Consider the following 23152-nt stretch of genomic DNA (forward strand, 5'->3'; position numbering starts at 1 on the left):
TCAACATTTAACTGAGAACTGGCATAAAACAGGCAATCAACAAGTATAAGTTCCCCTCTCAAGTTCTCTCCACTGTCCCCTCAAAACTTAGCTCTTCCTGTCTCTTTCGGTAGATTATGAGCTCCTGGAAATCAGGGGCCTCTCTTCTTGTTTCTGTATCTTTACAATATCCAACATATAAAATATATTCAATCCATGTTCGTTGGATGAATAAAGGGTCAGTTAGCACCCTAATGTGATGAACTCTTGTTTCCTTAGGTAAAAGCTGACCCTGGCCCTCAGATCAGCCTCCAAGATAGAAATGGTTTAATCACAAGTGGGAAAGTTCACAACAGCCTCCACCAGTGCTGGAAAACCATCTGAGAGGGGGCAGGACTCCTGCTGAGTGGCTGATCTCTGTCCTGTGGAGAAGGAAGCAGTGAGGCTCTGCAGCTTTCCTGTGCTGCAGTGCTGCTGCAGTGCTGCTGCGCTGCTGCTGGTGTCTTTGTATAAGGCAGGCAGTGGCAACAGGTTCCTTCTCCATGATGCCCCATCCAGGGCTCACTAAGCCTTGGGTCAACTGAGACAGGCCCTGTGCTAGCTGAAAGTTTCGGGGTCTCAGACTCCATACATCATCTGGTCACAGAGCTGTGTCTCCTTGGGTTCCTACTTTAAAGGTAGGGCATATCACTATGCAGGAGAATCCAGGCTTTCTGATATTTTTTGCCGCCACTAGGCGCAGTGAGTGTTGGAGATAATTTGCAAGAAATGCCTTTGCTAAAGAAGATCACTAAAGTGGCATTTCAACAGAGGTGCTGATGGGAGCTGGGACAGCACTAGACAAATGCAGGGCTAGTCCAAGCATCTGCCTTTTCCATACCTCAGCTTCAAGCAAATGTCAGCTTGATTCAGAATGGAATCATCCAAACTACATGCAAATACCCCACCCAAGGTAGTCTCATTAATTTAGCCTCTATCTATCTATCTATCTATCGATCTATCGATCTATCTATCTATCGATCTATCGATCTATCGATCTATCGATCTATCGATCTATCTATGGATTTAGCTCAACTCTGAACAGACTGGGCTAATTCCTGTTTTCCTCCTAGAGAAGAATGGCTCCAGCTACCATTTGTGTCACTGTGTGTTCACACAGCTTGCAGAACTCTTAATACTCCAGAGACTGCAGAAGCAATTTGTACCCTGATCTTGGACCTGGGGGCTTGCAGCACAATTAAATGTGTACCAGGGTAGACACGTCAGCCAGAATCTCTATGAGTGCATCCTTTGGGAAGATCACGATGGGGTGCTGGGTAGATAGACCACTGGCACGTGTGAGGCTTCAACAAAGTCAGGCTCCGCGGAACAGATCGTCTAATTACAGGAGCATTCCTTGACCCAAGATGCTGCTCTGAACCTCCCACTGCACAGGGAGAATTTCTGCTCTGTCACTGCATCTGCAGTTTCTGCTGCAGCCCCTGCATGCCACCCTTCCCTCACATGCTTTTTGAAGCAGGTGGAGGGGAAGGGAGGACCTAGACGGTTGTGGCAGATGACGAGACTACAGAGGGGAAGAAGATGAACAAGAAAAGAGCCTTTCTTTGAGGAGAGAGCAGGGGATATATTTTCACATCACCTAGGGAAGGCAGATGGGGAGAAATAGGAACATGGAGGAGAGGGAAACTAAATAAAGAGCACCAACGACCCCTGAGGGCAAAGCACAGGCTCTCCAAGGCACTCACTCAGGCTGCCCAGCTGTCGGATGACATTTGCCAGGGTGATGTTGGTCCTGCATTCCAGCTCGCTTGTATCGCTAGGCAACGTCTGACGGCACAGGTGCCTTGGCTCGATGTTCCTGGTTACTAACGGCATGGTGGACCTGCTTCAGGCAATGTTCTCAATGATGAAAAACAACCTTAAAAAGAAATAACAGGAAAACAGTACTCAACCACAGATCCCAGGCACACTGGGCCATGTTGAGTCTTCTCCTTTCCCTTTTCAGTACTGCTATGATCTAAACAGTTTTGCTGTTGTTTTGTTTGTTCAATCTTTACTCCCCTGTCTGCCTTCTGGTTTAAGCATCTCACCTTTTCAAGCGTTACTAAAGAGTCTTGCTTTAAGTTTAGAAATTCTGAACTGGTGACATCATGGAGGTAATGAAACCTTCAAGTAGCAATTACTGCTCTAGCCAATGAGAGCCCTCCAGACAAAGAGGCAGGGTCAGAAAATAGCAGGTACAAGACAGTGAGTGGTACAGATGCTATCCTTGGGGTATCCGCAGCCAATACAGATCAGATTCTAGGCTACCAGTTACAAGGTTCAAAAACATTCTTCTATGGCAAGGGATGCAACCATGGTACTTACCTAGCATGTATGAGACCCCAGGTTTGAGCCCCAACCCCAACATGGCCTGAACTAGACACGGTGGTGCACATAAGAAGCAGGAGTATGAAAAGTTCACAGTCATTCTCAGCTAAATAGAGAGTCCAAGGCCAGACTCAACTACATGAGTTCCTTTTCTCGAGGAAAAATTTAAAAAAAAAAAAGAAAAAAACAAAGGCAGCCTTTCTCACCTTCATCTGATAATCTCCACAATTAATTCAGCTGCAAACAGTGATTCCACAGATAAGCCTCTGTATGTAACTTCTCTAGAATGATGACTGGTAACATACAACTAAATACTGGCTGCCAGGATCTATGAACACTACCAAAATTTAGTCTGTAAATTGACAGAACGAAGGAAAATCAAGAAAAAATTTACATGTTCAATACGTCAACCAGGATGTTGAACCACCTGTGTTTTAAGACTCCCTGGCCCTCTCGTCCACTCAATGTTCCTCTACTGAATTCTATAACACCTGGACCAAGACCTGCAGCGTGTCTGGAACAGATGCAGAAACCTTCCCATTACTCTTTCTCATCCTGGTAGCTGAGCCCTTTCCCAAGATGTCTACCTGACAGGCCAGCACTTCAGGCTCACATGGAGCTACTATTTAGATTTACCAAATTCCTACATTATGATCAGAGCAGTCAAGTCACAGCGGATAGGCCTTGCTTTCATATCTTAGGAAAATATAAAGAAATTTAAAATGTCTTAACAGCTTTTGTGCAAGGGGAAATGGAAAATTCACATCAAATGAAAAGGCACAAAGAGAGGCAACTACAGAAACTCCTCAACCATAAATTCCTAAGAAGAAGAGGAGGAAAAGGAAGAGTCAGGTTTACTCACTTCAAATCCTAAAACACCAGCTCATCACCAGACAGTTGTTTGCGGATACAAAATGCTTACAGCAAGCTAATTACTGCAGAGATTAAAAGAAAACCCACATATTATTTCACCAAAACAAAACAAAAACCCCAAACTATCAAATACACAGAGGCAGTGGGACCCTCTGGAACAGGCTGCTCCTTGTTATGGACATTCTGATCTTCTACAAGTAAAAATAAAACAGGAAGCCAGCAGCCTGGGGAACAAGATTTCCTGTCACCAGCAGCAACAGCCTAGGGACTAAAAGAACCAGCTGTTTGCTTCTAACTTTGAACCCCCCTAACGGTCACTGTGTGGCAGCTGTTCCTATCTTTGGGGTGCAGAGGTGTTTCCTGAATATTTGTCCACTGTCTTAGGAAATGACTTCATTCCATATCTCTATTAAGATCCTTTGACCCACCAGGTTTTTAACCCAAACTTCAGACTTTCAAGTTTAACTCTTTCCATCTTTACTTAAAGCAAATGGTATCAGGTACAAAGATGCACACTTACACTCAATAACACATGTTGATTAATGAAACTAAACCATGGTAAAAAGAACCTATAACAGGAAATGAGGCAGGAGTTAAACACAGTTGAGCCAGTGCAATGGCTGAGTGAGTGAATACGTGCTGCCAAGCATGACAGCCTAAATTCAACCCCAGGATCCACATGCTGCCAAGAACCAACTTCTGGGGCTAGAGAGACCATGGTGCCGTGGCTGAGAGCACTTAATGCATTGGTGGCACACACCTTTAATCCCAGCACTCAGGAGGCAGAGGCAGGTGGATCTCTGAATTCAAGGCCAGGGTGAATTCCAGGACAGCCAGGGATATAGAGAGAAACCTTGTCTCGAAAAAAAACAAAAGTAAGTAAATAAATAAAAAAGGACAGAGTAAGAGAAAAATTATGCTAATATCCATCAAACAATCAGAAAAGCAGGTCTGCTATTTCTTTTAAATGATGGTTCTTTTGACTGGGTGTTCCATGCCTTTAATCTCAGCACTTCGGAGGCAAGGCAGGTAACATCTGAGTTGGGGTCTCCCTGATCTATAGACAAGTTCGGGACAGGCAAAGCTAAACAGAAAGACTGTTTCCAAACAAACAGAAAAAACTTTTTGCGCTTGTAATAAGGCTCAGCAGTTAAGAGCACTGGCTGCTCTTCCAGAGGACATGGGTTCTAACCCCAGCACACAGTGATTCACAACCAACTGTAACGCTAGTTCCAGGGGATCTGATGCTGTCTTTGGCTTTTGAGGACATTGTACTCACATAGTGCACAGACACACATGCAGGCAAAACACCCACATACTTAAAATAAAAATAAATCTGGGAGTGCGAGGGGGGGCATGTTTCAGAAGCATCAAAAAGAGACAAGATTGTCTGCTATATCGAATTACCTATACTAACTGCTGATTTTTCTTCTAGATAATCAAGGATTGGTTGTCTTCTATCTAAGAAGCATAAAATTACGCATACTCTGAGCCACACTAGTAATTTGACAAAAGAAAAAAAATTCTACATTTGAATGATGATAAATGTAGAAATGGTAAACAGATTTCAGCCTTTAGAAAATACATGGAAAACTGCACACCTTTGATTCCAGCACTCAGGAAGCAGAGGCAGGTGGATCTCAGTGAATTCAAGGCCAGCCTGGTCTACAAAATAAGTTCCAGGATAGCAAGGACGGTTATACAGAGAAACATTCATTGTCTCGAAAAGAACCAAAAAAGAAGAAAAGAAAAAAGAAAATGCATGGGTTTTGGAGTTAGGACATTCATGGGTTGGTCTCTTGACTCTGATATCTCATAATTGTGATCTTCAACAATTTTTCTATAGACACTGAAAAATCTATCTAAAATTCCCTCTATAGAGCTTACAGCAAGGGGACAGTTATTTGTAGTTTCACAGATCCTAGGCAAATCTTCCCACTGAATGAATCCTATCCATTGATAAATATTTTAAAACACTTTAAACCATGGACATATTACATAGTTGAATGCAGCATTCATATAAAAAATTTAAAGATGAAACCCTAGACTTGAATGAACTTGATGGGTTTTCCCCTGAAGCCGCCCCAGCTATACCCTCAGGCCTCCAGAAATGCAGCGCTCTCCTCCAGTCTCTCACAACTGCGCTCCTCATCTGAAGCACAGAACAAAGGAAATGATTAGAGCGACTGTTTTCTCAATTTTCCTCAAGACTGTACATAAGGAGTGCCACTGTAGATGCCCCGGAGAAGTTAACATCTCACACACAACAGGTGCCCACGGCATCGGGCTTCCCCCTTCTCCCTTCTCTTGTGGAAATCTAGTTACGGAGGCTCCTCCAGCACAGAAGTCCTGCTACACTGGGGAACTGGGAGAACACTGGGTTTTAAAGAACATCTGAGACGAAGGTTCTAATCTGCATTTTAGACAGATCATTCTAATATAAGGACAAAGGCTACGCAGGCAGAAGACTGGAGGTAGAGATGAACTGAGAAACTTCACAGGATCAAGAGAGTAGACTCAGAGACCCATCACACCCCAGCTAGCACTTATGAACTGAGAAGCCAGAGAGGTTGCAGGAGTGAGTCTAGCCCATTAGTCCTACCTGTTGCTCTTTCTATACTGTTTGGAGCAGTCATAGTAACAGAGTGATAACATGTACGCTCCTTCAGTAAAAGGTGTCATTAAAACCTTAAATGCTAGTGCTAGAGAGAAATGTAAACAAAATAAGGAGACCCAAAAAAGTGGTTCTTGGTCAGGAAAAATATATGAGGGCTGGGGATAGAGCTCAAAGGTGGAACACTTGGCCAGCATGCACTAGACCCTGGGTTTTAACCCCAACATCATTTAAAAAAACCAAAAAAAAAAAGCTAAAGTTGTAAATACAGGAAAGAGTGAAATACCCTGTTTTTAATGGAAACAGTAAATGTCCTTTCCAGTCATATATGATTTTTCCTTTATTGTGGAGGTGTTTGTGTGATACACAAGTAAGTGTACAAGTGTATAAAAAGATGCTAAAGCAGGGCACCAGGTATCCTCCCTTATTGCTCTCCTCTATGTCTTAGTACCCAGAGACAGTGTTTCATCAAACCTGAAGCCTACTGTTGTGACTAGACTGGCTGGCCAGTGAGCATCAGGATCCTGTCCCCACCCCCTCATCGCTGGGGTTACAGGTATACATGACCATACTTTAGCTCTTTTACATGGGTGCTGGGGATGTGAGAAGGTCTTATCTTGAGAGCTGTTACATAAAAAGTGAATTAGAACTGTCAAAAATATAAAAGTTACAGAGAAATAAATTTCAATTTATCTAGTTCTTTATAACTAGAGCTACTCTATATATGAGTACTCTTTTGATAAAATTATGATCTTTCAGCCTTTGGATGACCAGCTGTCAGGCATGCTGAGGGAGGAATTCCTAGACTATGAGAAGGAATTGGGAGGAGCTTGGAATAACACATACAAGGCTGGGCTGGAGGGATGGCTTAGAGGTTGAGCACATGCACTGCTCATGTGCGGTCTTTGAATTGTTCTCAGCATCCACATCAGGGGGCTCAAAATCACCTGCAACTCCAGATCCAGGAGCTCTAACACCCTTTTCTAGACTTCGTGGGCATCTATATGCACATATATACATATGCACATACCCACCTACACCCTCATACATAATTAAAAACAAAAACTTGGGGGCTGGAGAGATGGTTCAGCAGTTAAGAGCAAAGCAGCAGCTCTTTCAGAGGACTTGAGTTCAACTCCCATAACCCACGTGGCGGCTCCTAATCATCTATAACTCTGGTTCTAAGGGATCTGATGCTTGCTTCTGTCCCCTAAAGGCACCAGGCACACCTGAAGGGCACAGACATATATGCAGGGAAAACCCTCATACACGTACTTTTTTTTTTTAATTAAAATATGTTTCATCCCCAGCTTCACAAAAGGGAAGGAGGAAAGGGAACTGAGAGGTCAAACTGGATAACATCTATGGTGCACCTAAGTCAAGGATGCAGGATGTGAGGGCAGTCTGGCTGAGACATCTGTCTGTCTCCCCACTGATTGCCAGGGTGATCTGACTGATCAGGCTGGCTGGGCAGGTGTCCCCTTACTCCATCACAGCCTCACGCCTGTCCCTCCCTCCTACCACATAGATAAGCACAGGACTATATGAGCTGCACTCCCCTGCTAGAAAGCCCAAAAACGCTCTCAAAGATGTGGGTTGGGGATATATCTCGGTGGTAAAGTGTTAAAGCACTTGTATAGCACGTACCTAAGGCACTAGGTTTAATCCCCATCACCACACACACACACACACACGTTGAAATTCTGTAGGTTTCAGTCTCCTCTTCAACTACAAAATAAAGAACTAAGACAAAGGATCTTTGAGAAATTTTCAAGGCCAGACATGTACACGCCAATTTCCAGGGGAGATTGAGGTGGCAGGGATAAAGGAGAACTCAAGGTCAGCCTGGGCAACACAGTAATGGTAGGCCTGCCAGGGCTATATAGCAAGACCCTGTCCCACCAACCCCTACTCCCCATAGATCTCTGATTTTGAGAATGTCTGGATTTGCTTCTCAGTTGTTCTAACCTCCATACCTGGTCAACATCCACTTGTGTTCTAAACCAGGTAAGACGAGTCTAGAGAATGCGGTGTATTCTAAAGAGAATACAGGGGTTAAGCTACTTATACTCTAGGAGAGTCGCAGACCAATCTGAGAGAACAAAATAATACCTGAAGAAGTCCCAAAGAAAAAGGTAGCTCTGGACCAGTTCCAGATATTCAGGACGGATCTAGAAGCTATCCCTATATCTACCCCTAGCAAGTTTCAGTTTAGGGGAGTAAGTCCAACCACAAATAAAAAAAATCTCACCCATCCATCCATCCATCCCTCCCTAGCCTGGATTGGCAGTGTACCAAAAGCAGTTCGGATATTGACACCATGATAGAATTTATATTTTGAAAGTGAAACTGGAGAGAAAGCCTTCCAAGATCTCCCTCAAACAGGGAGACACTTCAAGTGTGCACACTAGAGAATACCATGGAATTTTTTTGTTTGTTTGTTTTTTGTTTTTCGAGGCAGGGTTTCTCTGTAGTTTTTGGAGCCTATCTTGGAACTAGCTCTTGTAGACCAGGCTGGCTTCGAACTCACAGAGATCCACCTGCCTCTGCCTCCAGAGTGCTGGGATTAAAGGCGTGCGCCAGCTTCACCTGGCTTTACCATGGAATATTTACATATCACATTTGGTCAGTCCAGATCTGCTTTCTGATCTTCCACGAGATGCAGAGGTTAGGGGCAGAAGAATGCTCCGTGTGAGAGGAAGAGGAAGCAGCAGTTGTATTCCATACTCTGAACTCCTGTTAATTACTGCCAGTCCTTTTGAGCTGATATGATAAACAAACAAACAAACAATGCTGCTTTGAGAGCCAAGGTCACTGACAACACCTAGAGAGTTCTACAGGCACATCCAAAAGTCAAGTATAGTGAGCCACAACCACAACCATCACAAGGAAACGCTTCTCAAGACAGTTCCTCTTTGAATCAGTCCTTGGTCCTGGTCAGCAGTCAGGGGACAAGACATGTGGGGATCCTGTGTGAGGCAACCAGGACTTCTGCTTTCACTTCTACTTTTCCCACAGTCCACAGTGTTCTGAAAGGGGCAAATAAGATATTTACTTTGTAGTTACCTCTCGCAAAAGGCAAATTTCCTTGTTTAAAATGTTTAAATCTTTTCAATCAGATTTACTATGCTTTATTAGCTGAATGTGGACACAGGACTGTACTCTCAGCACTCAGAAAGTAGAGGTAAGAATTCAAGGCTGTCCTTGGCTACCTAAGACCTTGTTACAAGACCCACTTCAACACCTTCCCTTCCAAAACCAAAGTTTATTGAAAAAACAAATAAGCATCTGACTTTAAGTTGGTAGACAATAGTCTTACGATAGTACACAGCTGGCACAATAAAACATCTAAAATATGACAATGGGCTGGAGAGATGGCTTAGTGGTTGTCTTCCAAAAGACCTAAGTTTGATTCCCAGCACCCACATGAGATGATTCACAACTGCCTGTAACTGCATGAGTGTGCACTCATATATATGCATGCACACACACACACACACACACACACACACACAATCTTAAAAGCACCACAACTGTTGACACAGCAGTCCTCACTATCACGCAGCAAGGTCAAGGAAGAAAGCTTCCTCAAAGGCTTAAGCATACACCCACTTCCTGCTGAAACACAGGGTGGAGCTGAACTGACAAATATAACTACTCTTTCCAAACAGGAGGCATTACTGACAAATCAGGTTAGGTCACTAAAACAACGTCCAAAAGAGATGGCAGGACAGAAATGTCCTGCAGAGGACAGAGAAAACATGACTGTAAACACAAAGCAAGGGAGCTTGTGATCCAAAACTAAGAGAAATCTCCCACTCGATAGAGGGATGGATGACCTCTGGCCTATATGCAGTCAATGTAAAGAAGTTTCCTATCTTTTAACTTGTCTGAGACACCACCTAGGAAACAACTCCTAAATCTCACTAGCATATGCCTGAGCACACTGTAAATCCACCAAAGATCATCTTTGGTAATTCCAGAACTTTCCACCAGTCTTGGGGTGACTCCACCTCTCATCTTCACCTTCATCATAGCTGTGTTCTCAAAACTAAAACTGGGGATTACCTTCTTCTTCAAAATTAATTTCTTCTAGAAATTTTCTCATAAGTGAATTTTCTCATAATAAAATTAGACTTTATTTTCAGAAAAATAGGATTCACCTTGTATCCCAAAAGATAATACACTGAAATTGTGAGTTAAAAACCTGGATCCCAGTTCTTAATCTAATGATGACTGGAAATTAAGAAAAAAATTTTAGTTTGTCTGGTTAGTTTAGTTGTAGTGTACCCTAAAAAAATGTTCAGGAGATGCTATATGGGATAGAGACTTGTATTCTCAGCTATGGAAAAAGAATTTCTCTCACTTCTTTTATTTTTTATTAATTGCAAAAGGTTCTGATCATAGAGCATTTCTCATATCCCCATTTTGGCCCAGTTCCCTTTTACAGAGACACTGAACATCAAAATGATTCTCAGTTACAAAGTTCAGTTTACTTTCCTAACTAATGTTAATTTCCAGTAAAATCCATATTGTCAAATGGTGTGGTATGAAATACTTAAAGCTACACATCACCTAAATTAGCACCTTTTTTTTTGCTCTGTGTGAGACCCTTAGATGCTGACCTTGGCTGGTCTGGAACCCACTATGTCGACCAGGCTTACCTGAACTCACAGACATTCACCTGCCTCTGCCCTGAGTGCTAGGATTAAAGTTATGCACTACTATGCCAGGCCACAAATCAGTTTTAATTAAATAAATACATACTATAAATAATTTCCCTCATCAACGAAGTCTTTTTCCTAACACTCGTAGCGATCAGATTTCTTTCATCACTTAAACATTAACTCACATGAGACTCCCAGCAAGGCTCAGGGAACACTGTTTAATAAAGAAAGCACCAAGCAGTGGTGGCACATGCCTTTAAGCCCAGCACCCAGGAAGTAGAAACAGGCAGATTTCTGTGAGTTTAAGGCCAGCTTGGTCTACAGACTGAGTTCTAGGACTACACAGAGCTACATAGAGAAACTCTGTCTCAAAAACCAAATTAAAAAAAAAAAAAGGAAAAAAGAAAGAATGCTTCCAGAGGGAGAAGGAAATGGTATGGAATGCTGTTGAATACACAGCAACTGAAACTGGAACAGCATATCTACTATCTGAGCTGGGGGCTAAACCCGCAGACACCTCCACATGTGTGCCATGGCACGCACAAGTCCCCACCCACTCACCCATCCAAAATAAATAAATGCAAAAACAATTTTTTTTTTGAGACAGGGTTTTTCTCTCTCTACATAATTCTTGGCTGGCCTGAAGCTCACTATATAGACGAAGCTAGCCTCAAACTCATGGAGATCCTCCTGCTTCTACCTTCCGAATGCTGGGGTTAAAGAAATTTGATGTCATGCTTCAGTTGGGGGAAAAAAAAGTAAGATATTAAAACAGTAGGATAACTAATTAAAAACAGGAAGGCAATCAATTCAAGTGGGAGAGGAATAAGAAAGGGTACAGGGAGGTGAATATGATCAAAATCCATCACATGCCTGTAGGGAGGAAAGTGGGAAGATGGCTTAGTTATAAAGCTCAAGCTTGAGGATCTGAGCTCCCCCACAGACACACAAGAGAGGTGGGGCCAGAGCTCTTGCAATCTCAGCACTGGGGAGACAGAAGTGAGAACGACCCAAACTTCTAATCTGCCTGCCTCCACCTCCCAGATTCCTGGATTGTAAGCATGTCACTGGGTCTGGTGGTGCTGGGGATCGAACCCAGAGTCTTGAGCATATTAGGTAGGCACTCTACCAACTTTTTGACATCTCCAGTCACAGCTGGTGTTTACACAGGACTCATCTCACTTCCCACTTCAGAGATAGAGAGGGTGGGACTAAAATATAACCTTTCTACCTCGGTTCACGCAAGTGGCAGTGAAGATGGTAGGGGCCAAACTCCTGACAGACAAGACGCTGAAGTGCCCACTGGTGGATAAGGTGTGGGGGCATGCAAAACTAGAGGGAAGGAGCTAATCAGGGCGGAACTGCTCATCAGGCACTGAATCTCCTCTCATCCACTATCTAAGCACTCACTTTAACCTCTGTCTCACTTTGTATTTCAAACTTCTCTATGCAATAACTGCTCCCTCTCTGGACATGAACAGTCAAAAAAGTAACTGACTTTACACAACTGAGAAAGGCCACGGAAAAGGTTGCAGGCAACAACCAAAAAGGAAATTCAGCAAAATGTTTTGCTGACAGCTTAGGCAATACACAAACATACCGTGTGGTCATGGAGCAAGCAGATGCAGCAGCCTTGAGATGCGACTGTACACCAGGAGCGGGGGGAGACCTAGCAATCACAGCTACAGCTGAGCAACAGGGAGCAGAACTATGGAGCAACCTGCCATGCAAGTCCATATCAATGATTCCATTCTGCCAGCTGCAACAAGAACTCATTCCTGAAGAAGTGTCACATATTCATCTGTCACAAACAGCGAAGCTGCCAGCAACTGACTAAGAGTCAACAAAGGGCAGCTGTACATCTACTTCCCCGCATAAGGTCTAGTCACCACTCAAAGCATAGCGATTCTAAGAGCAGAGGAAAAAATAAATACCTTTCTGCCCTCAGTTTACTAGGAAGTAACCAGACCTAATAACACTGGGGCAAAGCTGCAAGAACAAGAACCTTAAGAGTCAGGTGTGTGTGTACGTGCATGTGTGTGTGTGTGAACGTGCATGTGTGTGTGTGTTTGTGAATGCATGTGCATGTGTGTGTGTGTGTCTGTGGTGATTCACTCCATTCCCACCACACTCCGCCACATTTTAGCTTTGGCTTAAACTGCAAGTCTAACCTTTTGGTTGAACCTTTCACTCTGTTTCCTAACCTGATAAATTCGTATTCTCTAAGATTTTCATGAAAAATTTTGGCTGTCCTGGAACTCACTATGGAGATCAGGCTGGCCTCAAACTCACAGAGATCCACTTGCTTTTGCCTCCAGAGTTCTTGGATTAAAGGGTTCCTAGCTAGTTTCTTATATACCCAGAACCTCATGCCCAGGGATGGCATCACCCACAATGGGCTGGGCCCTTCTACATCATTTAACAATCAAAAAAATGTCCCACAGACATGCCCACAGGCCAATCTGATAGAGGCAGTTCCTCAAGTGAGGCGCCCACTTCCCAGATGACTCCAGCTTGTGTTGACATAAAAGTACTACAAAGATGCACTTATACACACACACACATATATACACACATGCAAATAAATGTACTTGTACACACACACATAAACACACCCAAATAAAATGTGGTAAGTGTATTTAAAAAAAAAAGAAAAAGAAAAAAAGAAAACAGTTATACAACACATGAAGCAGGGCTAGGGAGAAAGCTCAGTCACCAGCACTCACATATAAGCCTGGTGTTACAGTGCAGCCTGCGCCCCAGTGATAGCCTAGTGATAGGAAGGTAGAAACAGCAGGATTCCCTGGGGCTAATTGGTCACCCAGTTTGGCCTAATGGTGAGCTTCAAAGAAAGAGAGGAGGAACAAGGAAGGAGAAGGGTAGTATACTTGAGGCTGTCCTTTGGCCTCTATGTGCACACAAGTGCACGTATACTTTTCCACATGAATATAAATGCACACACACACACACACACACAATTATAGCCAGATGGAGTGGTTCATGCCTTTGATCCTCACATTCAGGAGGCAGAGTCAGGTAGATCTCGGAGTTTTTGGCCAGAAATCTACACAGAGAATTCCAAGCCAGCCAGGATAACACAATGAAAATTTATCTCAAAAAAACAAAACATACTGTATGACACGGAATAGGCCGCTGAGACGACAGCAGTAGTAGACAGGAGTAACTGGGCAGTGTAAGAATGGCTAGCTTCCCTAGCTAAAGAGATGGCTCAATGGTTAAGAGCACTTACTGTTCTTGCAGAGGACCCATGTTTGGTTCCCAACACCCACACTTGGCAGCTCATGACTCCTTGTAATTAAAGCACCAAAGGACCCAACAACATTTTATAGTTTGTGAGGATACCTGTACTCAAATGCATATACATATACACAGGCACATAATTAACTAATTAACTGAGACCAACACTATGGCTCATCTGGTAATGACTCTTATCACCAAGTCTGATAATGTGAATTTGAAACCTGGAATCACCATGAAAAGAGATACCCAAGTCCCAAAAGTTATCCTCTGACCTCTATATGTGTGCCCAAACACAAAGACAATTATGAACGAATAAGTATAAAAATCTTAAAGAAATAAAAATAAAGAAAGAGGGAACTGGGTAGACATAATAGTGTGTTCCTATAGTTATAGCACATGAGAGGCTGACCCTGACTTAAAAAGCAAAAACAAACAAGTAGAGGTAATACATTAGACAACAGCTTTGAACTTCATACTAAAATTAATTATGAAAAATATGGGAAGTAACTATTTCAGGGAACTTCAAATATGAGGTTACTTATGGCAAAATGCATCATGAGTCAACAAACAATAAAATGTGGCCAAAAGTACACATAAAAGAATGCATGAAATATGGGGCTGGAAAGAAAAATATGGCTGCTATTCTAGAGAACCCAACACCCATGTAAGAAGGCTCACAACCTCCCATAAAATTTAGCTCCAGGGATTCTATACCCTTTTCTGGCCTTCACGGGCTCTGCCGCACATAAAGGATACACACACACACACATACATACATTAAAAAACTTTTTAAAATGCTTCATTTGGGGCTGGAGAGATGACTCAGTGATTAAGAGCACTGGCTGCTCTTTCCAGAGGACCTGAGTTCAATTCCCAGAACTCATATAGCAGCTCACAACTGTCTGTTAACTCTAGTTCCAGGGGATCCGACCGTCACACAGATATACATGCAGGCAAACACCAATGCACATAAACTAAATAGATACATCTTTAAAAAATAATCACTGATACATTTATTATAGATGAGAAGATAGAGAAGATTCTCCCCACCCACTGAGACAGGGTTTCTCTGTTAACAGACCTAGATTTCCTGGAAATCGTTCTGTAGAACAGGCTGGCCTCAAACTCACAGGTATCCACCTGCCTCTGCCTCCCAAATGCTGGGAGTAAAGGTGTGCGGCACTACTGTCTGGTTATAAAATGACATCTAAAAGTTCTCCATTCAGAAGCTGCTATGTGGGCTGGAGAGATAGCCCAGCAGTTAAAACCACTGGCTGCACTTTCAGAAGACCCTAGTTTTGAGTCCTAGCACCCATATGGCATTTCATACTCATCTGTAATTCCAATTACAAGGAATCCAATACCCTATTCTAGCCTCTAAGAGCACCAGGCATGTACATGGTGCACAGAAATACATGTAGGTACAACACCCATACACATAAAAATACAGGTTTGAAGGGGTTTTTTTGTTTTTTGTTTTTTGTTTTTTGAGACAAGACTTTACGTAACCCAGGGTAGCCTTTAACTCTTTATGTAACTAAACATGACTTTTAAACTCCTGATCTTCCTGCCTGTACCTCCCAAGTGCTAGGATTAATAATAGCTGTCTTAATATTGCTGTTTGCTAATTTATCATTTCTCCTCTGTTTTTTCTCTTGTGGTACTGGGGATTGAACCTAGGAGCATTTGCTTGCTAGGCAAGAGTACTACCACTAAATTATATACCTAGCCTTCTTGTTACTTTTTAATTTGACTTTTTAGGTATTTTTGTTTTTTTTCCTGAGACAGGGTTTCTCTGCTTAACAGCTCTAGCTGTCCTGGAACTAGCTCTGCAGACCAGATTGGCCTCTAACTCACAGAGATCCACCTGCCTCTGCCTCCCAAGTGCTGGGATTAAAGACGTGCATCACCACTGTCCGGCTGATTTTTGTTTGTTTTGAGACAGGATCTTGCTTAGTAGATCCTTAGGAGATCCAGGCTGGCCTGGACCTCCCTATGCAGACAAAACTGACCTCAAATTCATAAAGATTTGCCAGTCTCTGCCTCCCAAGTGCCGACTTAAAGGCATGCACCACCCATTCAGCTTACCTTTTATTATGAAACAAGGTCCTACTCAGTGCCATCACGTTAAACCATCTCTGTCTGAGTCCTGGAACTCACTGTGTAGAACAGGCGGGCCATAAAGTCTGAGATCCGCCTGCCTCCTTGAGCAAATCCTACCAGTATGTGCCACAACCAGACGGCCACTTTTTTTTTAAGCTTTGTTTTTTATCTAATTTATCCCAGGCTGGCATTGAATTTGCATAGCTTAAGAATGCAGAGAATGGGGTGGAGAGTTGATCAGTGGTTAAGAGCACTGACTGTTCTCCCAGAGGACTTGTGCTCAATTCCCAGCACCCACATGGTAGTTAGCAACTGTCTGTAATTCCAAGATCTGATACCCTCACACAGACATACATATAGGGAAAATAAAAATGCATATAAGATAAAAATAAATAAATTTTTTAAAAGGATGCTGAGAACTGAAACCAGGGCCTCATGCAAACTCTCTACCAACTAAACTATGCTACACACACATACTTTAAATCTAGATTCTACATATGAGAGAAAATATGGCATGTCTTTCTGAATTGACTTGTTTAACATGATAACCTACAGCTTCATCCATTTTCTACAATGTGTGTATTGTAACTTATTTTTAAAACATTTATTTTGTGTGTATGTTTTTAAAATTTATTTTGAGTTCTTGCAATGTGTGTCTGTGCACCACATTTGTGTCTAGTGCCCAAGGAGGCCAGAAGAGGGTACCAGATACCCTGGAGCTGGGGTTACAGGAAGCTGTGAGTCACCATGTGGGTCCTGGGCATTGAACCTGGAACCTCTGGAAAAGTAGCCAACCAGCGCTCTTAAGTATGGAGCTCCAGCCCCTGCATAACTTTGGTTGGACACTAGACATAGTGGTTTTTCAATGCTGAGAACCCAACATGGCAGTCTTTTCAGAGTGTTGGCCTTTTAGCCAATTAAGTTTTTATTCTGAAGAATATCTTTCAACTTGGTTAGGCTAGGACTAGGGTAGTCTTTCAAGATATTCTATCCCCAGTACTAAGATAGGGCCCTTCTGGGAGCTCCACTTCATGCCCCCAGTAGGTCACACGAACTATACACTGGCTAATAAGTCTGGGAACAATTTTGTTTATAGCTTCCTGGTTACTATTTCACAAATGGCCTTACATAAGCATACATGGTCAGCAAAGTCCCAAGTGAACCCTACAAAGATTGTTCTGACTTGGCGATGATGGTGCACTCCTTTAATCCCAGCACTTGGGAGGCAGAGGCAGCCAGATCTCTGGGTTTGAGGACAGTTTGGTCTACAGAGCTTGTTCTAGAACAGTCAACCCTGTCTCAAGAGAAAAAAGGAAGAAACAAAAAAGATTGTTTTAACAGATTCTGTGCATGGCTCCCAGTTACCTTAACTTCCCTTAAACTACAGTCACTGTCTCCTTAGTACAGCAAAACCTTGTTTTTGCTTTAGATCTCTCCCCTTGGCTCAGAAAATGCATCTGAATTTACAGAATAATCAGAATTTGTTGGGGAATATTATTTTAACGTGTGTTCCTTTTGTTTATGCTGCATTTGTTTAACTCTGTGAATCTGTGATTGTTTGCCTGTCTAAAACACCTGATGGGCCTGGCTGTGGTGACCTTTAATCCCAGCACTCAGGAGGCAGAGGCAGATAGATCGCTGTGAGTTCGAGGCCAGCCTGGTCTACAAAGCGAGTTCTAGGACAGGCTCCAAAGCTACACAGAGAAACCCTGTCTTGAAAAACCAATGAAGGAAGGAAGGAAGGAAGGAAGGAAGAAAGGAAGGAAGGAAGGAAGGAATGAAGGAAGGAAGGAAGGAAGGAAGGAAGGAAGACATAAGTAAGACACCTACTGGTCTAGTAAATAGCTGAACAATCAATAGTGAGGTAGGAGCAAGGATAGGCGGGACTGGCAGGCAGAGAGAATAAACAGAAGGAGAAACAGGGAAAAGAAGAGGAGACTATTAGGGGCAGCCACCCAGCCAGTCATGGAGAAAGAAGTAAAGAAATGTATACAGAAATAGAGAAAGATAAAAGCCCAGAGGCAAAAGGTAGTTGGGATAATTTAAGCTAAGAAAAGCTGGCAAGAAACAAGACAAGCTAAGGCCAAGTAATTATAAAAAAAGAACAAGAATCTATATGTAATTTATTTGGGAGCTGGGTGGTGGGCCCCTCAAAAAGCCAAAAGAGTAAAACATCAGACAACAAGGACTCATTTCTATTTCCCTTTTCTCGGTATCATAGACCTGTGCTTCCTGTTTAAGGCACGAATGATTTCCACTCTAGTTCTGCCATGTTCCCATCATAAAGAGGTACTGTTAAAGAGAATTTAGGAGCGTGATATATTCAAGCATATATATTATGCCTTGGAATTTTGAGTGCTGCAACTGAAAAACAAAACGCCTCTAAACCTGACAGCTAATTGAAGGCAAGAATGGGATCTCTCCTCCATTTTCAGACAAAGTCTGAATCCATAACCCTACAACCTCAGCTTATTTAGTGGTACAGTTACAGGTATGCATATAAACCCAGCAGAAAGTGTGTTTGCTTCTATTAGGCTCGGATTTTTGTTTTGTTTTGTTTTGTTTGTTTAAGAGAGAGGGTTTTGCTTTATAGACCAGGCTAGCTATGAATTCATAACAATACTCCTGACTGGGCCACTTGCTGCTGGGATTGCAGGGGTTACAAGTCCAGTATATAGTGTTTGAACAATAAAAATTTGTTAGATCTATAAAATGTGCCATATATTAAAGTAGGTCTTTTTTTCTTTTTCTTTTCTTTTGCTTTTTTGACTTTAGAGTCAAGGTCTGATACTATAGCTCAGTTAGCCTTCAAATTTGCAACAATCTTCCATTCTACGCCTCCCAACTTGCTACAAGCAGGAGAAACCAACCTGACTCACATTTTCTTGAGTATCTCAAACTCTCAAAAATAATCCTGCAAGGAAAACAATATTCAGATTTTAAAGATAAGAAAACTAAAATTCTGAGTAGTTTTATAACTTAAAATCATACAAACATTTTAATTTAAATTAATTATTTGTTTTTGATTTTGAGACAGGGTTTCTGTGTAGCCCTGGCTATACTGAACTTGCTCCATAGACCAGTCTAGTCTCAAACTCAGAGATCTGCCTGTTTCCGCCTCCCACCATGTGCCATCATTGCTGGGCTAAGCATTTTCAAGATGGATAGTTTTAGTCAGCATGCAAGCCAAGAGGCTTCACTATTAACATTTGCGCATGCGTGTTATGGTGCATTGCTCACATTTGCCACTCATATCTCCCAGGAGAAACAGAATTTTGGTTGTTTGATTGTTTTGGTGCTGGACATGGTCTCACTGTGTAGCCTTGCCTGGCCTGGAGCTCACAGATTTGCCTAGCTCTGCCCTCCAGTCTCAAGTGCTAAGACTGAAGGACTGACGACCATAACCAGTCCAGGCAGACAGCTTTTAATCTCAAATCCAGAGCCAGCTACATGGTTTATAACGATAAGCCCAGTATGGAGACCTGTAGGCAGAAGGATCTGGAGCTGTCACCAGCCTGGGCTAAAAACAAAAACAGAGGGGGAAAAAAATAAAGAAAGAATCCCAGGTCCACCAGAGGGTGGTGGTGCACGCCTTTAATTCAGAACTTGGGAGGCAGAGGCAGGTGACTCTCTGAATTTGAGGCCAGACTGATCTACAGAGTGGGTTCTAGGAGAGCCAGGACTACACAAAGAAACCTTGTCTTGAGAAACCAAAAAAATAAAGAATGAGAAGAAATCCATGTCTATCTGTGTACAAATTCACGATCTTCTGCTAACACACCACCAACCCCTCACAAACTACATACAACCAACAGCTAGACAAACATGCTCAAGTTTCTCATTGCAGAACATAAGTGCCCCAAACCCAGACTAGAATCTTCTCCTTTAAAACTCAGACTGCATGCTTGCACAGGAGAGCTTCCTGACACTCTCATCCTAGAACGAAAGCAGTGCTAATGAGAATAACATGCACCCAATTTTAGCCAGCTGCTCAGGGGCTTCCCATCTTCCACTCTCAACACCTCAGATGACACGTTCAGATGCACTGCTTTTCAAAATAAATAATAACAGCCCCCTGTTTCAGATAGTGAGGCACTCGGGCCCTGTCACTGCTGCTGGCTACTTTTATCTGCGGGTTTCAGAGAGTCACTTTAGGCTTCCGTCTTTGTCCACTGCTCAACTTGTCACATCTTTTCACCAGGGACTTCTAAAAAGCATCTAATCTCTCATCTTATTTTAAAACAATAAATAAAAACATATTCTTGTGGGTAATTCTTAAACTACATATGTATATTTTAAAATAATATTCTTGCAACTTTCCTAAAAACAGTTGTTTTAGCCCAAATCAAGACACTAATATCAGAAATGAGTTTTCCCTGATCTCTTACAGGGCATACTGAAAAGATGTCTTTTTAAATTACCAAATGTAAATAGCTCATTAAATACAATCCAATTACTTTAATTGTAAAAAAGGAAGTAATCACAGTATGTACATGTATTCTTGCCTAGTAGATTTAATATCTTAAATTAATCTTTTCAACATTAATATTTTAAATTAACCTTTGGCTCTAGAAAAATGTAAAAGGATGTCTAAAACACATGTGTATCTGTGTAAAGCTGTACTTTACTGGGTGTTGTTAGTTTTACCCACGGACAGTTTTGTCAGGAACAGTTCACTCCCTCAGACAGGCCTAGGTATATCCTACCTGCCCAAACTTAACTGATATTTCCTACCTGCCATGAATTATGTCTGTGCAAAATTCCAATGTGTAAGTGGGACAAAAAGCCAAAAGATAAACTGTGTTGTATTCCAATCACCACAAAAATTTTACTTGAAAAGATAATCCAAAAAAAAATCTCTTATCAGAATGTGACAGCTCAGTGCTCCGCGTTCTCTGTCTGGACTCCTACTCTGTGCTCGCCAGCTGTCTGGGACCACCCCAGGCACTCTTCTTATTCTCTGGGCTCTAGACCCTCGGGTTTGCCATTATCACGTTTTCTCTGAGCAGCCATATGGTTCTTGGTTTTTACTCTTTTCCATTAAGCAACAATAAATAAATTGTATCGCTAAGCCTCTATGAACTGCTTTGAAAGTGGGCTCGGATACTTTCAAAGAACATCAATTAGAACAGAGGAAAGAGGATCATACACACACACAAAAAGAAAGTCTAATCCTGGGTCAAACGTTGTGGCTCACACCTGTAATCCAGGCTTCCAGAAGGCGAAGGTGAAATGACCAAGAGTTCGAAGCCAGCCTGAGCTATATGAGACCCTATTTTAAAAAGTTTAAGGGCTGGAGAGATGGATCAGTAGATGAAGATGGCTTGCTACCAAACCTGATAATCTGACCCCCCACATGGTAGGAGAAAATAACCAGCTCTCTCTCTTTTTTTAAAATTTTCTGTATATGAGTATATTACCTTCATGTATGTGTGTACCGTATATGTGCCTGGTGCTTGCAGAGGCCAGAAGAGGGCTTCAGATCTGCTGGAATCTTACAACAGACAGCCGTAAGCCACTGTGTAGGTGTTAAGAACTGAACCCAGATCCTCCAAAAGAACACCAAGAGCTATTAACTGATGAGCCACCTTCCCAGCCACAAAAACTGAGTCTTGCAAATTGTCCTCTGACCTCTACACATGGACTCAGTTAAATTACCATAATAGTTTTTTTAATGTATATGAAAGCTCCATCGACTTTATGCCAGAAGAGGGCATCAGATTCCACCATAGATGGCTGTAAGCCACCATGTGGTTGTTGGGAATTGAACTCAGGACCTCTGCAAGAGCAGCCAGTGCTCTTAACTGCTGAGCCATCACTCTGGGCCCTATAATAGATTCTTACCAGTTACCGAAAGCTAGTGGGTGTAAAGAGGTCTTGATATCTGATGATGACCACAGTGCTCCAGAGGACAGCATCATTAAAACACTACAAAAAGTCATTTCACAGATAAAAGGTGCATGAGCAGCTGAAACTAAGCCCCATTTAAAATTTCAATGACTCAAGTTTCATCTTGATAACACTGGTATTTCTGTCCAAAATATATCTTATTAGGCAGCTCTTGAAAGTTAAAAAGGTGTCTTTAAATGCCTGCTGACCTAAAATACTTTAAAGGGATTGATTCTGTGCAGGACAATAAGATGCCAAATTCTGTTCAATGGAGATCAGAACACTGTTTGGTGAGCCTATTCTGCACCTGTAGAAGTAAAATAAGACAGGCTCGCACATCGCTAAGGGAGGGTGGTATTTATGTGGGCTCTCCCTATGACCTCTTGGCAGGAAATGTTAAGAAAGCCCTTTTCTGAGGCTAAGGGGCGGACCCAGGACTTCCAACTACCCATTCAAGCAGGGCTACAATTCCCCTCCTCCATAATTAAGTTCCCTTTTCACTCTCCGTGCATGCATGAGTTGCCGTGACACTGACATGGAGGCCTGACATTAGCCTCTGAAGGTCACTTAAGTCTTTTCAAGCAGCCCTAAAAGCTATGCATCATCCATTCTACAATGCCTGGATGTAGGATTTGACACAGTGCTCAGAGAGAATCATCTAAAGATAAGAGAGCTCCAAATATATGAATTATAAATGAACAAACTATAAAATGAACAAACTGAAGAAATAAAATATCATAGAGCACAGTTACTAAAGAGACAATAGTAGGATAGCTGAAATGGCTCATGCCTTTTATCCTGCACTTGGAAGGCACAGACTAGAGAGTCACTGCAAGTGCAAGCCTAGCCTGGTCTACTCAGCAAGCTCTAGGCAGCCCGGGCTATGCAGTGAGACCCTATTGTCATCTAACATAGGGAGAATGAAATTATCAATAATACCGGCTTTATCTGAAAGCAGCAAATATCACAGCACAGCTGCCCTACACGGCTCACACGACCATGCCACTGTCCACCCAGCTGCACCATCTCCTCACACAGCACTGCTGCCAGCTTCTGAGGTCTTCTGAGGCTGAGCACCAGTGAAGCATCTCCACAGGCCTTGACAAGGACACTGACGTCCTCCGCTCCTCATGTCCTACTGGTTCTCTTTTTCTTCGAATTAGAGGTTAAACCTAGGGCCTTCTAAGCACATGGCAAGTACACTATCCCTGGCTACACTCTCAGCTGTTTTCTCTTTCAAGATAGGGTCAAGGGCCAGGCAGTGGAGGTGCACACCTTTAATCCCAGCACTCGAGAGACAGAGGCAGGTGGTGGATCTCTGTGAGTTCAAGGCCAGCCTGGTCTACAAGAGCTAGTTCCAGGACTGGCTCCAAAAACTACAGAAAAATCCTGTCTT

General features: G+C 42.6%; 1 protein-coding gene across 4 annotated transcripts in view; it reads right to left on the minus strand.

Moving 5' to 3' along the window:
* The window catches only part of Wasf2 (WASP family member 2), a 68243-nt gene that overhangs the window by 23084 nt on the left and 22007 nt on the right, over positions 1-23152 (minus strand). For 3 of the 4 annotated variants that reach the window (XM_048434113.3, XM_048434109.3, XM_048434112.3), the window contains one exon: positions 1725-1897. In XM_048434113.3, coding sequence (XP_048290070.3) covers positions 1725-1854 — 130 coding nt within the window. In that variant the 5' untranslated portion in view covers positions 1855-1897. Of the gene's footprint in view, positions 1-1724; positions 1898-3211; positions 3285-23152 lie in introns of all 4 variants that reach the window. The other variant, XM_048434111.3, reaches the window with a different exon arrangement.

The sequence above is a fragment of the Myodes glareolus genome, chromosome 3 (assembly GCF_982192425.1).
Source record: "Myodes glareolus chromosome 3, mMyoGla1.1, whole genome shotgun sequence".
Classification (NCBI taxonomy): domain Eukaryota; kingdom Metazoa; phylum Chordata; class Mammalia; order Rodentia; family Cricetidae; genus Myodes; species Myodes glareolus.